Genomic DNA, 17,014 nt, shown 5'->3' with positions numbered 1-17,014 from the left:
TGTTGAGTTTCTCTGTTGTTTCCTTCCACTGCAGGGCCGAAGAACATGCGAGTCACGAGCCTCCTGATTTGCCAGGGGCTGTTGTGGGTGGGCACCGCCCAAGGCTTGATCATCACTCTCCCTGTTCCCAAACTGGAGGGCATCCCCAAAATAACAGGTAGGGATCAGAGGAGGGGGGCGGGCCGCCGGGACTGAACAGCCTCTTCAGAGGTCAAAAGAGGAGCAGAGAGGTTTTTATTTTTTTTTTCATGACAGAAAATGACTCTGCTCTTCCCATTATTGAGGTCACACGTCACATTTCTCTTGTGGCTCTGGGAATCAGTGCAGATATTACCAGGCAGGTGTCACACAAATCCTAAACTGTATATATGTATATATTCTCATGCAGGGTGATTTAAAAACCTGCCCGGCGGCATTTTGTTTTTTTATACCATTTGAAACTGGAGGTGCCATCTTCACTCTCGCATCCAGGAATATACAAATTCTAGAAACTCTATTGATGGACATTATGATCCAAGGTTTGGTTCCAGTCATTTAAATTCTATTCTAATCTCCTTTAAGTGATGTGCCTGTCAGTGAGCTGACCTCAGGCCTGTGGAGGAGCCGAGTCTCCGAGGGAAATGTTTGAATATTCTGTTCCTCTCTTTACAGGAAAGGGCATGATCTCGTTAAACGCCCACTGCGGCCCGGTGGACTTCCTGGTCGCCACCACCAGCACCCTGTCCCCCGAGCTGCTCAAGAGGGACTCGGTGGGGGACAGCCCGGACTCGGCCTGCGGGGGCGAGGACCGCAGCGACTCGTCCTCCCAGGAGTCCCTGCAGCAGTCCGGCTCCCATCAGGGAGAGGGGCGGGGCAAGGGGCGTGGCGTCCTGCTGCAGTACCGGCTGCGCTCCACGTCGGGACTGCCCGGGCGGCCGCTGACGGCTCAGGGGGACGAGGCGTCGGACTCGTCCTTGGAGTCCCTGGAGCACAGCGTGGAGGACGGATCCATCTACGAGCTCAGCGACGACCCCGAGATGTGGGTCAGGGGCCGTCCTTGTGAGCGGGAGGGGGGGCGCAGGGACAGGGTGATCTCGGCGGCGGTTGTCTCCGGAGGCAAAGGCTTCCGCCGGCTGAAGGAGGGAGCTCCGGCAGGTACTAGGACAAATGTGGAGGGTTTAGAGAACATTCTAATGGTATGGCAGCTCCCACTGACGGTGTGATATGAAATATATATATATACGGCACGATGATGTATATTTATAGATCCCTCCCCAGCTTAGCCTCCAGGTACCTGTTCCATCATTTCACGGGATTTGGATGTGTAATGAGAAGGTGTTGACATTGTTACAGAGCTTGAGGTCTTCTGATTAAACCTGTGGACTAAGAACCTCTGAGGCGTCCTGGTGACCAGACGTAGGACACCTCGGATGTTCAGGACTGTGCGTCGGGACATTTCCAGCTTCTCATCTCCACAGTCTAGTTCCCTGTGATCGTGGTTCCTCCTCCTGGTTTTTGTTTGGATTGATACGCGGCAATTTAACCTCATCATGCGGGGGAAGAGGCCTCTGTTTTGAATGTGCCGTGCTCTTTGTGTTTTATCTGATCCTGTGGGAGAGATCCCATCTGCTTAGAGCTGAAAGCCGGGGACTACCACCCCATCATGAAGCACGTTAGCCTCACTGTATTAGCTCCGCCCGCCTCGCGCTCATCCCTGAACAATGTGAATAGAAGAGATGTCTGAAAATTCAATATTTGCTCTCTGAAGAAGAACTATGTTTTGTTGCAGCTGTTGCAAAAACATCAGGATTTTGGGGTTTGGGCCAAGAACTTACCAGAATGTTTCGTACAGACAAAAACTAAAAGATGTTTATAACGTTTTGCGACGTAAAATAATTCTGTCGTTACAGTTCCACTAAATGTAAAAGTCTGGGATCCATAATCTTCTGCAGCTGCCAGGTATCATTATTCAGTATTCAGTGTCATCCGTCAGCCTGATGAAACAAATGTGTGCTCACACTCTTATTAATACACAACTCCCATTAGCAGGAAACCACAGTCACACATCAAAACCCTTTTATCCAATGATGAAAGATTCATGTGAGCTGTTACTGGCTGTGTTACAAACGAAGGGAATCGAACCAACGTGCACATTCGTTTTTCAACAACACAAGGATTCTGACTCAAGGTGATGTTTTACAATGGCCAGCACATCTTTACTGAAATGAACACAGATGTTGAGTCACATCAAACTCCAGTTTTCATTATAATATTCTGAGTTTAACACAAACATTAGTATTTTACGATCGTGAACCGAGAAAAAATAATATTAGTAATAATTCAGATCGTTTGAAAGACGACTTATTCTTTGTGTTTTTAAATGAACAAACAAATTCATGTTCAGGTTCTGCTTTTTGTTTTTTAACATGTCAAATAATGCAATTTTGTGAATTACACAGATTTTACCCAACAACTGCAGTGAATTAATTTGAGTGGGTATGAGACACTCTGTGGTACTAAGTGTAATATTGTGATGTTCATGTATAAGTTACAGTAACATCGGGGGGGGGGGGGGGGGGGACGCAGCTCACTCGAGTGTCACACTCTGAACTTGGCTTTGTGGATTCAGGAGCTCAGAGGTTATAGGCTGTCTTCCCCCCCCCCCATTCCTCCATGCAGCCTGTTCTCCGCCCGTGGATTCAGGTCTTATCCCTCCATCATAGACGAAGCTAAAAAAAATGTACATTACATTCGTTCCTCTGAGGCACATTGACGTTTTCCTCCATACCCCCCCCCCCCCCCCCCCCCCCGCCGTCCCCCCCCCCCCCCCCACCGTCCCTCCTTTCTTCTTCTTCCTCTCCTCCTCCTCCTCGGCGCTGAAACTCAAAAGGCATTAAATAAAATAAACAAATACGATGATGTGAACCGTCCTCAGATGCTGTCATCTAAATCTAAATGTAAATCTCAATGTCATGTCCAAATATGTATATATACTGAATACTCCAGGTTCGATGCCGCTGGTACCACCGCAGCCTCATGGTCACTGTGGAGATTGTTTGTTCGACCTCAAGCAGAGAATCTGATCGTTGCCGCTCTAGGAGCCGGAGGAAAATCACTAACTTATCCACTAACAACTGAGAGTTCATCTCCAATGTATTTCTGCCTTTAAGGGACTTTGACCATTTTGTTTCATTGGCTTCTATAATATATATATGTGCAGGTATCATCCATACACTGAATATAATGCTCATGACTGAACGTACTGTACTACTAATTAGAACTGTGCTAATTAAACCTTTATTCCCTTTTGTAAAGTGGACTGTGACAGTGTTGATATTTTGGATGAGCCTGCGTGAGGCGTGGTTTTTCATTTTCCCTTGTGCTGTTAAAGGTTATTGTTGTTTCTCAAAATATCGTAGATTTGCTTCATGACAACATAAGTTTATTTATTTTATTTGAACATTTAATTAGATCATGAACCCCCATCGAGAGGCGGGGAGAGTTAGCAAGCAGCAAAACAAACAAACAAACAAAGAAACCAACAAAATGAAATAAATAGGGATAAGAAACACAAATTGTCAAGTGAACAAACAGTTTTTTAAGAAAAGGTTAAAAAAAACTCCCTGTGGTCGATGTTTTCCTGTTCAATGAGATACGATGACACGAGAGCTGCTTCAATTTCACCATCTGCAAATGTTGGTTTGTTTCTAACCTGTGTGATCATGTGACTGCTGACGTTTCTCAAAACCTGCCGATGTTGCTACAGTCGGAAAAAAATCTAATTTGGGTGTCTTCAATATAACCTTGACTGAAGTATTATTCATATTAATAATAATAATGAACCAGAATTATCCTCAAAACTTAAGTATTACTCTCAATGTCATCTAAAGGTGTATTGAAATTAACTACCTGTTTCCTCTTGGTACAGAACTTTAATGTTACGCGTCTCCACATTGTCTCTAGCAAGCTAACGCTAAAATAAAACCTCTTTAAACGTCAGTTTGAACTTTGTAACTGACTCATGGAGAATGTAGTGGATGTACATTATACATTGTAGGTCTGCAGCATTGTTCTGTTAATGATTTAATACATTTTCTTTTTTATTATTTCTCTCTGACTCTGAATTCTGTCTTTGAACGCATCACCTGAACCTTTTCACCTTCTGGTTTCCAGCCAGTGAGATGGAGTCGTTATGACTTCATCCCCAATTTCTTGAGACATTTCCAATATCTCAAGAATGACTTCTGGGAATTACTAAATATTTCCGATTTAGGTTGTAAAAGGTCAAAGATCAAGGTCACGGCAGCCTAACAATGATTTCCTTAAGCCTGATATCTTAAGATCCGCCTGAGGGGATGATTTCAGATTTAGAACACGTCCCTGTGAATGTGATATATTGGGACCGCTGCCCGCAGGGAGTTTTATTACATCTGGTAGATAATGTTTCAGTGGTTGAAGGTCAAAGGTCACAGTGTCCTTATATCAACCTTTGGAAGAAATATGTAGAAACATGTACAGGGAAACTGCACTGGTCTACTTATACTCAAATAAAAAGCTTATTAAAGGGAAACACAGAACACAATGACGTAATGTCTTCTAGTTCCGAGCTCGTCTGGGTCCTGTCTTCCTCGCTGTCCTCCAGACATCACGTCCCGGGTCACTGTCACGTCTATTTTTATCTTGATGGGTTTTGGTCCCCGGTTTAAAATCCATGAGAGCATTGGTTTCACACGTCGACTGAGTTAAATGAAAAGTAAACACGTTAATTAACCTTAGGTACAAAAGAAACAAAAATGGAAGAACAAGGTTGCGTTAATTTACTTAAATTTACATTGCCGTTAATTTGTTGTTAAACGTTCACCCATGAGATTTGGTTTTTGTGTCTCATCCTTTATTCTTCCTCACGTTCGGCTCATGCTGTCGCTGGCTCGCTGCACTTGGAGGGGCGATAGGCAGGGGGGGGGGGCTGCTAGGAGCCAAACTGCAGGCGCTGCCACACTGGGGAGCATTTCCCCATCCTCCTCTTCCTCTCCTCCTCCTCCTCAGAGTCTCTCTCCACCTGGCTCTATCGCTCCCTGGCTGTTTTCTTTATCCTTCCTCTTCCTCCAGCAGGCGAGAGGAATAAAAACCTCCGCGATCCATCATGTGAGGAGCGGTGTGATATTTCCTCGTGAGCAGGTCAACGTGTGAAAACCGTTTTTTCCCTTTGACCTCGAAGCAGCATGAGCGGCCTCAGCAACAGTCCACGGGAAATCAGCCGGAAAGGTCAGCGCTAAAATAAACCATGAATAATAGTGAGATGATTTGGATGGAGAGTGTGTGAAGGTGTGTAGCAGCATCTAATCTCTGTTTGTCTGTGTGTGGCTCACGTGTCAGAGGAAGTGTAGTGTTGAATTTAGCGCAATTTAGACACACGACACATTCAATATTAATAAACTTTGACTGACTGAAATAAACAATGTTTAAAATAGCCGGCAGATCATAACTTGATTATTTTCAATCTGCCATTTCAGACGTTCAGAGACATTGTGGGTTCTAATCATCATGGCAACCATCCATAATCACATCTGCTTTAGAACGTCCTCTTCAAAGAAAAAGTGCGACATTAGATCTGCAATGGTTTGTATCAAGCTCTTACTTTGAAAAGTTGTGAAGTCTGGAAATTGCTTCGGTTGCTTAAAAGACCGGAAGAGGTGACGTTTTTATGTTTTAACAAATAACACAAGTTAAGTAGATCACTCAAACTTAAAAATGGTGGATCATGGACAGCTTGATTGCAGATAAACCAGGTAGGATGAACACAAAGTTTGCTAACAACATTCCGTTAATAGAAAGCTCTGCACACAAATTAAAAACTGATATCATATTGTCGAACTGTCGGAGGAGGTCTCGCTAATGAACTCTAAAGATCCCATCTCAAACAGGGAGGTTTCAAATGGGCTCATCACCAGTTTAAATAATCACAGGAAACCAAGCTGATCAGAGACATTCAGTGGAATCCTTCATCTACACGTCATGTAAATCTACTGGCGGCTGAACGTGAGAAGAAGAGTTACATGATTACACACACGCACACAGATGGCTTTCTAGTTAAACACAGTGATGTCTTCCCCTCGGTGGGAAGCCGGAGTCAGAAATGCGTAACCGTCAAAAAAAGAAGACGGGTGTCAGAAAAACACAAATGCATTCGCTGCCATCAACACGCCTCCTCTCTCTCTGCGGACGCGTCTCATCTAGGCCTTGTTTACTCGTTCTCTTTTCAGTTTCGCCCGCGAGCTCTCATTTACTCAAAAAGTTTTTTTGGCTCCCCGATTATTATCTCGGGAGCCAACCGGCTTCCAGCAGCACAACGAGGACCACGTGGTGTTCAGGCAGCGCGGGTACAGCTCCGGTGAGGGTTGTGCCACAGATCTGATGAAGAAGTGCCGAGTGTGCCTGGTACCTGGGTCAGCTGCAGAGCTAAGATGCTGCGTAAGCATTTCACTGTCGAGTCAGACACAAATATGTGTGTGTGCGTTTCCTGGTGGGACCTCACAAATCCCCCTTTTTACCGAAACCTTTCCATAGATATTTTTCTGCCAATTAACCCTGCTCTGGGAGAGGTTTGCCTATCTCCGGCCGCAGCTTTGCGCCTGTGCAGCCCTCGGCGTGGCTCTCCCGGCGTCTCAGGTGTAATTTGCATGGCTCGGTCAAGGCTAAACTGAAGCGGATGAAGCATTGCAGTTTGAAGGTCTCCCTGCTTTATCTGCCAACTCCTTTAAAAAAAGCCAGGCGGGCGTATTTGCATTGCTTTTCATTTTCCAGCGGCTTGGCAGGAGCAGGAGGAGCGATAAAGGAAGAGGAGCACACTGCACACAGCTCGCTCCACAAAGGGAGGAAGAAGCTAATGATTTGCAATGAGGAGAATAGGAGGATAAGGCCCGGGCGCCGCTTCTGCCTGGGGCGGTTACATCGGCCTCCATCAGCTCTCGGAAAGAGACGGCGCCCGGGCCCCACGTAGAGAGGGGTCACGTGTCAGGGTCACACATGGGCGTCTCACAAAGTCAAGCCACTTGTGGAAAAAAGAAGAAATTGTGACGTTCTGTCATTTTAGTTTGTGAATCTCAGTCTCTTTGTGTTTTCTGTTTCCTGTTTTATTTTGTAGTCTTGTTTTCCTTTGGTGTTTTCCAGCTCCTTGTGTGTGTCACTTCCTGCCTTGGTGATTGTCTTTCCCAGTCCTCATGTGTTGCACCTGTGGCTTATTACCCCGGCCTTCCCTGTGTCTCTAGATAAGCCTCTGTGTTCCCCTTTGCCCTTGGTGGGTTCACCAGCTCCTCTGTTTCACCAGAGGAGGCCCCAGTGTTTTTTGTCCTCGTATTTTTGCCTCACCAGTGTTTTCACCTGTTTGTGTTTTTGTCTAGTTAAATACCATCTTTGTTAAAACCTCTGCCTCCTGGGTCCTTCCCCTTCCACATAACCTGACAGAAATCATTGTGTCAGTTGTGGGTTTTGTTTTCCAGTTCACCGAACTCTCAGATCAGTGAAATTCCCAGTAAGGCTCTCTAACCCATCAATCTCCCGTCCCATTACGTGCACCTGTCTTTCACAATGCTCTCACTGCCGCTCACACGTACATATATTTTATTAACCACCTTTTTAATCATGCAAAGGATTAATGAAACTTTGATCACTGTACATTATTCAACCTGTCCCAGAGGAGCAGGGTGGGGTGGGGGGTCGTCCCAGTGGCATGACACCGCCGCGCCCTGAACTGACTGGTTATCATCTCCCACAATCTTTATCTACTTGCTCCTGAACAATGAGCGCCGTCCTTTGACTGCGACATTATCGTTCTTTCTCTTTTCTTTTTTTTCTCAGTCTCTAAATCAAAAAAACAGGTAACGTGCAGCTGAGGATTTTTTTTATAGGCAATTTCCTTCAAAACCCATTTTTATAATGACGCCGCTATCCGCACTTCTTATTTACAGTCATATGTATAAACATGGCAGCTTTACATGCACCGCACTTCTCACCGTGCTGCCGGGTGCTTTATTTTCCCAGACTGTTTGGGCCTCTGAAGATGGGTGACCTTCACTCCATAGAGCTGTTGCTATAACTCTCTTGTTACTATCTCAGTGGGACCTCTGCGGAGAGAGAGGGGGTGGGGGGGCGGGGTGGGGGGGGATATCGTTTTATGTCTCACAGTGAATCAAGTCACTTTTATGCCAACATCTCACAGACTATTCAAACAAGATGAGGACGTTAGCACTCAGGTCTCGTCCTCCTCCTCCTCCTCCTCCTCCTCGCGTCCCTGTGGCGTTTTGGATTCGGGCCAGAGAACCTATCAGAGGTAAATATCGTGACCCGAGCTCGGCATCAAACATTTTCATCTTCGTGGGTTTTTTTTCCACGTCCGTCTTTGTGTGTGCGACAAGTTCCTGCAACGCTTGCATCACCTGCATCTGAGGATCCACAGGGGTCGAGCAAGAAGACGCGTTTTCAGGCCCTCGTGTTTTTATAATGTGTCCAACCGAGTTTCCATTATTTGGACTCGAGGCAGTTTGGTCCAGTTTAGTGGATTTTACTCTCTCTCTCTCTCTCTCTCTCTCTCTCTATCTCTCTCTCTCTCTCTCTCTCACACTCTCTCACACTCCTCACTCCCTACTTCTCTCTCTCTCTTGTTCTCTCCCCCTCTCTCTCTCTCTCTGTCTCTCTCTCTAACTCCTGATTCCCCAGACCTCTCTCTTGTTCTCTCCCTCTCTCTCACTCTCTCTATCTCTCGCTCTCTCTAACTCCTCATTCACTACTCCTCTCTCTCACTCACTCCCTCTCTCTCTCTCTCTCTCCCTCCCTCTCTCCCTCTCTCTCTCTCTCTCTCTCTCTCTCTCTCTCTCACACTCTCTCACACTCCTCACTCCCTACTTCTCTCTCTCTCTTGTTCTCTCCCCCTCTCTCTCTCTCTCTCTGTCTCTCTCTCTAACTCCTGATTCCCCAGACCTCTCTCTTGTTCTCTCCCTCTCTCTCACTCTCTCTATCTCTCGCTCTCTCTAACTCCTCATTCACTACTCCTCTCTCTCTCTCTCTCTCCCTCTCTCTCCCTCTCTCTCACTCTCTCTATCTCTCGCTCTCTCTAACTCCTCATTCCCTACTCCTCTCTCTCTCTCCCTCTCTCTCCCTCCCTCTCTCCCTCCCTCCCTCTCTCTCTCTCCTCCCTCCTGCCTCTCGTCCTCCCCGGGGGAAGAGATGTACAGTTCCTTTTAGTGCTGTTGTCCTCAGCGTGACAGATGGAGCCTATTAAAACCCATTTTCATTGTATTATGGTAAATAACACGGCCGTGTTTTATATAATATAACTGTTCCCAAGGCAGTGCTACGATGCAAGGGAGCGGCTTCCCTCTGCATGGCCACCGTGGCACTCTGGTTTGTTTATAGTTTATCTTCTAACTGAGCCTCATTGTCTCGACTGTTGGTTCTGCTGCAGCCGTCAGTCGAGAGCGAGGAGCGTGAGGAACCGCTCTGACACCAGCCGAGCACAGTGTGACTGAGTAATGGACTTTCTGCAGCAGCCAATCGCAGCTGACACCCGCCTGCATGAAGCGGTTAAGATTCTTAGTTTTTCAAAGGTGTGGAAAATCACTATTAATGGTGGCAGGTATGATATTTATTCAGAATGCTTCCCTGGTAGAAAAAAAAGAAGCCGAGTGGAGGCTTGGCTTTGAGGGGAAGCTTGGCAGCTTAGACTCTGTCTGTTTTATGGGGTGGACATTCACAGTAACCAATGATGACAGTTTCTATTTTTAACACTCCTCACTCCTCTGAGAGAGAGACTCTCAAAACCCTGCGCTGCCACAGCGGCAGGCACAGGGGAGAGTTCCTGCTTAAAATTATATGATAAGAAAAATAGATGCTTCTGGCATCACTAACAAGTCATAATTATCCGTAAGCGTCCAAATATTATGGGGTTTCACAGCGTTTATTGGCCATTAAGTGAGAAGTAAGTGCAGCGATAAACAAAGATGTTCTCAAACTATCAGCTGAACGCAGGCGGAGGGTTTATCTTGTGGCTCTTTCTAGGACAAACCTCCTGGAGACAGATGATCGTCTTCATTAAACCTGTTTGTCCCTAAGATGATGTCACTCAACCCTCAAGTATTGTCCATCACACACACTCACACACTGGGATGACACTGTGCTCGATTATTAAGCATGATTCATATACGTATGAATCACAACCTGGTGCAAAATGTGTTATTTCTACTATTGTGTATTTTTGATAAAAGCCATTTGGCCTTTTATTGCAAGGTCTTTATAAAACCATGTTTATCATTAAGAGCTAATGGCAAAGATGGAGGATAGAGGGTTGGTTTGAAATCAACACCACAATGCAGCTGTTACTTTTGCCCATAACTGTTAATAAATGTGGATAACTCCTCCCACTATCCAGAAATTAAGCCAAAATATATATTTTAGGAAGCCCCAGTATCGTGGTCTTGCCGTTACACCCCCCTCAACCAATCAGTCAGCTGTCAATCATGATGCTCCACCCTGTTTATACAGCATCTAATTAAATGAAATCTAATTAAAACCCGATAAACAAACTCGAGCATTCCTCAGTGTGATAAGAAATACTTTCAATGAGAGAAACCATCTTTGAGAAATAGTGTATTTGACGTGTACTCTGACTAACATGGAGGAGGCAGGGTTTATGACCTATACTGCTGCTTGCCACTAGGGGAGCTGTAATTTTGGACCTGTCATGTCGTCAATCCTTAGCTCATTGCTTCAGACATTTCTCTCAAAGTGTCTTCTCTAGGTGTTTTTACAAGTTCACCCGCTGCTCATGCTGTGGACTCCATGTCCTCCTCCTGTTTCTGTCTGTAGCTGCCTGTCCGTCCATCCGTCCGTCTGTGAGCCTGGTCCCCATCACTTCTTCTTCACATCTGTTGAAGTTCCTCCATTGCACCTGACAGCCTGCGCTCCAACCGCCAGCTGTGACAGCAGCGGAGGTAAACAAGTGGATACAGGTAAAAATAAAGTTGCAGATCCAACCTGACAAAGACACACACGTTGTTTCTGAAGATACACAAGAGGAAACACAAACTGCTGGAGAATCCTATCGAGAACCTGGAAGTATTGTCTGAAATAGACGTGTTATTGTAAGTCCTTATTTTCTTCATCTTCATCTAACATGGTAAATTGAGAACATTGAATTCCTCGCACTGTTTTCATTTGAGCTACATGTCAGGATCTCTATTATAATGTTATGGAGCCAGATCCTTGTGTTGGAAAGTATCAACATTAGAAAAGAACCGAAAACCATATTCTTACACTACAAATAAAGAATCTGACATTATCTCGATCAAGACAAAGATACAATTTGATTATAGAAAAAATTCACCTTTAAATTTTTCCAAATCACTTTTATACCAAATCATATTTCAAAAATAAAAAGCTAAATGAGATTTTTTTTTCTCAAAAAATTGACATTTTTCCCATTGTTATAATTTTATTTTGGGGAAGAAGATATCACAGCTCAAACAGATTATTAAACCCTCTGAGACAAATTGCTAATTGTGATTTTGGGTTATTCAAGTAAAAATAGAATTGATTGCTTGGCAAAACTAATCCAAAAATTAAAATTCGCAAACTTTTCATATTTTTATCTCTTAGTATGTCTCTGTGCAGCTGCACCGAGTTAACACCCCCCCCCCCCCCCCCGAGGGATCAATAAACTTTTATGTCTTCTGTTCCTTATTTGTAATTTGTAGAGGAGAAAAAAAAAAGCGTTTTGTTGAGTTTTACAGAGCAGCGTCTGTCGGGCCCGGAGGTTAAGTGGATGTAGGTAAAAAACACAAATTCATCCCCACCCCCCCGCTGAAGCGTCTACGCCTCAGCCAGTGGGCTCGGTCCACACGTGGAACACAGGGTCACGGCTGGAATACACACAAGCAGGGATTCAACCCGTGCTCTGAATCCACCAGGTCACCTGTACTGTAGTCTGTTGCCAGAGCACCAACCGAGAATCAAGTAGAACATGTATCCCTGCCAAGTTTAAATGAACCTAAAGATCTAGACATTACTTAGAGTGAAATTGACGTTAATAAATTCTTCAATTGCAGCAAAACAAATGATTCTTTGCTTCAGGACACACAAAACAAACACACACGGATGAAAACACAACCACCTTGAGGTAACGAAGCCCATAATTCCACTCTAGCGTCTCCGTGCCCTTCAGTTGGACACACACACATAACACGACGGGCATTAAAACCGTATTAATGTCACGCCAGCTGCCGACAACACACACGTGGCCCACTAGTTGTTTTTTTTATTATTTTTTTGAAGACGTGAACACGATGAAAGTGGAGTTTGAGCTCAGCCGAGCAGCAGCTCTGATGCGGCTGTTGGGAAACAGATGGGACCGGCTGGTTCTCTCTCATCGCTTCAGGTGCTTGTCACAGACTGCATCAGAACGGGCCACGCCGACTGTTTCCACCAATGGTTATTGAAGCGATTGTGTTGCTGTCACATTGAGAAGTGCTGGATTTCTTTTCTTCTTCTTTTTCCATTTTTTATTTGTCGTTTTTTGTCTCATCTCTATATTACAGGATTACCCGTTGGCATGTGTAGCAAGTTTAACTAAACATTTGACTATGCCTGAGCCGGGGGAATTACTGCACACCCACAGGGATCCCGGCTCAGACTCCAGAAATCAGGTGGGGAGAATAGAATGAACTTCTCACTTCTCACCCTGAGGGGCTTTTTCATTGTGATATAAACAAACCAGGTGGCAGAAGGTGGAGCGTGATCTCCCGCTGTGTGAGTGGCGGAGGCAGGATGTGTGTACAGCCTTTTGATTGGTAGGCTTGTTTCAGGTTTAATGCTCATTCAAGATGAAGAAGCTCAGCGAGAGGGTGTCAGGGACGGTTAGAGCTGTTGTTTAGTGTTCTCCGTGGACAGGAAGCCAATCCTGTGGGGGATTCCACACGCCGAACAAGCACCAGTGAGGAAAGTGACTGTACTGGGGTTTGATCAGCTGTTATCATCGCACTTAGCATTCTGATTCCCCTGGAGGGCTGAGCTCAAGGTCAACAACAATAGCTTCTGGATCAGTGTTTTCTTGTTTGAAGCAACAACAGCAACATTGCACAATTTCTTTGAAGCTACATCAAATGCCGTTAGAGGTTTTCATCTGCATTTGTTTGTGTGTCAGCGAGTTAATAGGAAAATGCAAAAACTGCAGGAAGGATCCAGTACGGTCAGGACCTGATAGAATGTGATGCAGATGCAGATCAACATCCACGGATTTAACAATGCACGTAAATTCACGAAAAAGTAGTAGATGTAATAATTCTGTAATTCCCTACAGTTTCCTGTAAAACCAATTCCTGGCCTCTTTTATTTTGAAGACTATATCAAAAACACACAAATTCAAGTTAAAAAAAGGAGAGAATATTGATGGATATGTGTTGAATTCTAAGAGATCGATGGCATTGTTTTAGAAAAAGTCTAATATTCCCAGTATTTCCTATTGGTTTAACCGTCTGTATTGTTCCTTTGCATTAAAACAGCCGCTGCTTGTGAATAAGTTGTTAAACTGCATCGACAGTTTAACCGAACCTTTAGCAGCGGGTCTGTGTAAATCAGTCGAGTCCTCGGATTGGGACTCACAAATTATGAACCTGTGGATGAGGTGTGCTCGCACTCCAGAAGCAGGAAATAGGCTATTACACCCTGCGAGTGGTTTTCTGGCTCCAAGACGCCTGCTTTACTCACAGCAATAATTCATGTTCGATATCTTATCTGACTGTGGGACAAGTGCCGGCTGTAGACCTCTTAACATCACAGCCCCTGAAGTTTGGATTCCCCATTAAACTCAGGTCGGGGCTGTTGGGCTCTTGTTCTGTGATTGAATTAAGGAGACGTCACACAACACAGATATGTTGAGCTGCTTGTAAATAGAAAAACCAAGCACCATTTTATTTGATTATATTGAATAGGCTAATCCATTAGTAGAATCCTCTTTTGCTGTTTTAAAGACAAACTATTTTATTTCCAATGTAAAGTCTTTGGCAGCAACTAGTAATTAACATGTAATATACTACTGATAAATCTAAATATTGATGAATACACAAATTTGAGCTATTAAAGACATCACCCTGCAGCAATTTGACACAGTGTGCTGTATTTAATGAGACTGGTGAAACAATTCACTTAAATGTATAAATCAAAATCTGCATCCCCATCTTTATACAATCACTTCGCAATATACAAAATATGCATCCTCAATCTGACCCCTCCTCAGTAATTTATTCCTAATCATCCTGTTTATCAGCCCCGAGCCAGACCCCCCCCCCCCCCCCCCCCCCCCCACAGAGCTGACCCTGGACCTGAATGACCTGAATTCCTGCTCCACCCTGTTTAACCACGATATGCATTACCGGTGAAAACCTTATTGCCGCGCTGCACTTATCTCCCTCTGTCTGTCAGCACAGGGATGCTTCTATTTATTTTTTCCTGCACACTATCACACTTTCCAGCCCCAGGAATTATGCACATGCTCTCCAGTCTCCCTAATCTGCTCCTCATTTTGCTCAATACAACCTCATCATTGTAAACTGTCTGCTTGACTACACATTGCTTTAGAACTATGAGCAGCCGCCTGTACAATGCTGTCACCCAATGTTCAAGGGCTGATATATAGAAATATAAATATAGCTCCGCCGGCTGCATGGGGCCTTTGCATTGTTCCCGTCACTGTAGAAGAAGACATGCACGTGAAGCATGTCAGCATCACACACCGAAGCAACATCGAGCACATTCTCGTTCCAGAGTAAACAAAGGGATTCTGGAGGTGAAACCACTCAGGAGAAGCTGTGGCCGGCTCCTTTTAACGACCGGCTCCTTGAAATGTTCTTCTCATTATGTCCTGAAGACCCGTTATCTACAGGATTGAAGTGTTCAATGCTTTTTTTCTGAATTCGTTCGAGGCTTCGGGTTCATTCTCCCGTGTTCTCTCTCCTTCATCTCGCGGTTTCTCATCCATGTTTCTGCCTCCTTGATATCGAGGAGCCTCATGACAGATACTCCATGTTTATCAGGTTAATTTACCCTTCAATGACGAACCACATGTATATTTATACTAACAAAACTAATTCGGCCATATGTGCAGGGATTGAAAAGACGTTTCTCTCTGATCGTCGGTGTAAACGTAGAAGTAGACAGAACTAAAAAGTACGCAACATATTACGAACTCAAAACATAGTACACAGTACAGCAAAGTATACAGTCATAAGGCAGAATAGTGCAAAAATGGAAAATAAGGATTCAGTTTACTACGAAAAGCCACAGGTGCATGTTTGCATTGAAACGGGGTTCAGGTAGATTCAGTCCTTGTTTTGAGGATGAGGGCTGGTTTGGCTGGTGAGGGGGTGCGGGACAATGTCCATGTGTGTGTGTGTGTGTGTGTGTGTGTGCTCCTTAGCGTGTAAGCCTACTTGTAGCTTAGTCAGTCCCCACTGGAGCTGGGTGTGTAACAGTCTTTCGTGTTGGGTGGAGCCATTGATTTCCTCCACAGGTCTATAGAATAACCTCCAATCAGCCTGAATACAGGTTCTGATGATCTGTCTAATCCGTGTAGACAGGCTGGACGTGCAGTGGGCTCGCCCTGGTTGGGCGTAGACGCACCACGTTATAGAGACGGATGAATGCCATATTTTTTTGGCACCGTTTTGATTTTATTACCACTTCAGCACAGTCAAATGAATTACACCCATATGTTCTCCTCGCAGTGGCTTTTCAAAATGTCTCAACACTAGCATGTTCGTACAGGGGCCGCCCGTCCTCCAGTAGAAAGAACTCTACAGGTCGTCTGTGTGAGCAGCTGGTCAGCTCCCGCAGTGACTTTTTATTATGAGGCGATTTCAAAGAGTCGCTGTAATTATGAGGGAGCACAGGAGGAGGTGAGGTGAAGCAGGATACACAGCCACTAAGTCCAGGTGAAGAGGAGGTGGTGCTGGATGGACGGGTCAAAGGATGCTGCACCTTCGGAAAGGAATGTTTCCACTGGCGTTTGTTAGTCTGCAGGACGACGTAGAAACTAATCAAAGGTTTTCCATGAAACTTAGTGGAGGGAAGCAATGCAAGCTGGGAAAGAAGCCATTCAGTTGTTGTACATGTTTTTTTTCCTATTCATCATTGTGAGATGGGTAATTCTCAATATTTTCATTGATTTCTCTGAGAATAAGTAATTCTAGTTTGCAAAGTGAACAATAATCAAGATTGTGTCTTTAATCTATTGCACAATCTCAGCTGCATGTTTTAATATCGTTACCAAAGGATCTCTCACCTTAAGGATGTACCTCTTTAACATTAACCCTGAACACATTGGTTTCTCCTCGTTGTTCTATACGATGAATCAAGACTCTACATTTGCTGAGTTATAAAAAACCTTCCTCAGCTTCTAACTCACATAATTACCAAACTGTAGGTGAATCCCCATCGTGGATGACACACTCAGAGGGTTAAAATGGGCGAACTCGGCTCCTGACACATTTATTCAGCTGATTCCTGCTCTTCCACCTCCACCTCCGCGTGTCACACATAGAAGTGATTGACTGAACTGGTGAACTCCCAGAGCTCCCACACACTGACTGGTTGAGAGGAGAACCACTAAACCTCTACGAGTGGACGTGGGGAGGAGAGTCTTCACACGCTAACGACCCTGTCAGCACAGAAAGTGGTTCGGTTCCTGAAATTTATCCCACATCAAAACAAGGTACGATAAAAACCAGTTTGTACGAGTCAAGGAGTCGCTGAGAGGAATATGGAACTGTAAAATATACTACTGCCCCCCCCACCCCCCACCCCCCACCCCCCGTCCTCGTGCTGTAACCTTGTTTTCAGATGTTTTCCAGATGATACATTACTTTGTTCTTTGCATTTTCTGAAGCTTCTGAGGTGAAATCAATTGAGGCTGCGAGATTTATCCGTTGTGTTAATTTCCCTTCATCTCAAGGTTCTGGGTGCGAGTTCCACGCCGACCTCGCCTTGCACT

The 17,014-nt window shown here is 44.8% G+C and overlaps 1 protein-coding gene across 5 annotated transcripts in view; it reads left to right on the top strand.

The window, feature by feature from the left end:
- The window catches only part of arhgef10la (Rho guanine nucleotide exchange factor (GEF) 10-like a), a 102,346-nt gene extending 99,571 nt beyond the window's left edge, over window positions 1-2,775 (top strand). For all 5 annotated transcript variants that reach the window (XM_062407729.1, XM_062407720.1, XM_062407712.1 and 2 more), the window contains 2 exons: window positions 35-157; window positions 652-2,775. In XM_062407729.1, the coding sequence (XP_062263713.1) occupies window positions 35-157; window positions 652-1,202 (674 nt within the window). In that variant the 3' untranslated portion in view covers window positions 1,203-2,775. The remainder of the gene's footprint in view (window positions 1-34; window positions 158-651) is intronic.
- Window positions 2,776-17,014: the final 14,239 nt, after the last annotated feature.

The sequence above is a fragment of the Platichthys flesus genome, chromosome 2 (assembly GCF_949316205.1).
Source record: "Platichthys flesus chromosome 2, fPlaFle2.1, whole genome shotgun sequence".
NCBI lineage: Eukaryota > Metazoa > Chordata > Actinopteri > Pleuronectiformes > Pleuronectidae > Platichthys > Platichthys flesus.
Note: the sequence above shows the minus strand (reverse complement) of the source record. Positions and strands in the feature narration are given on the sequence as shown.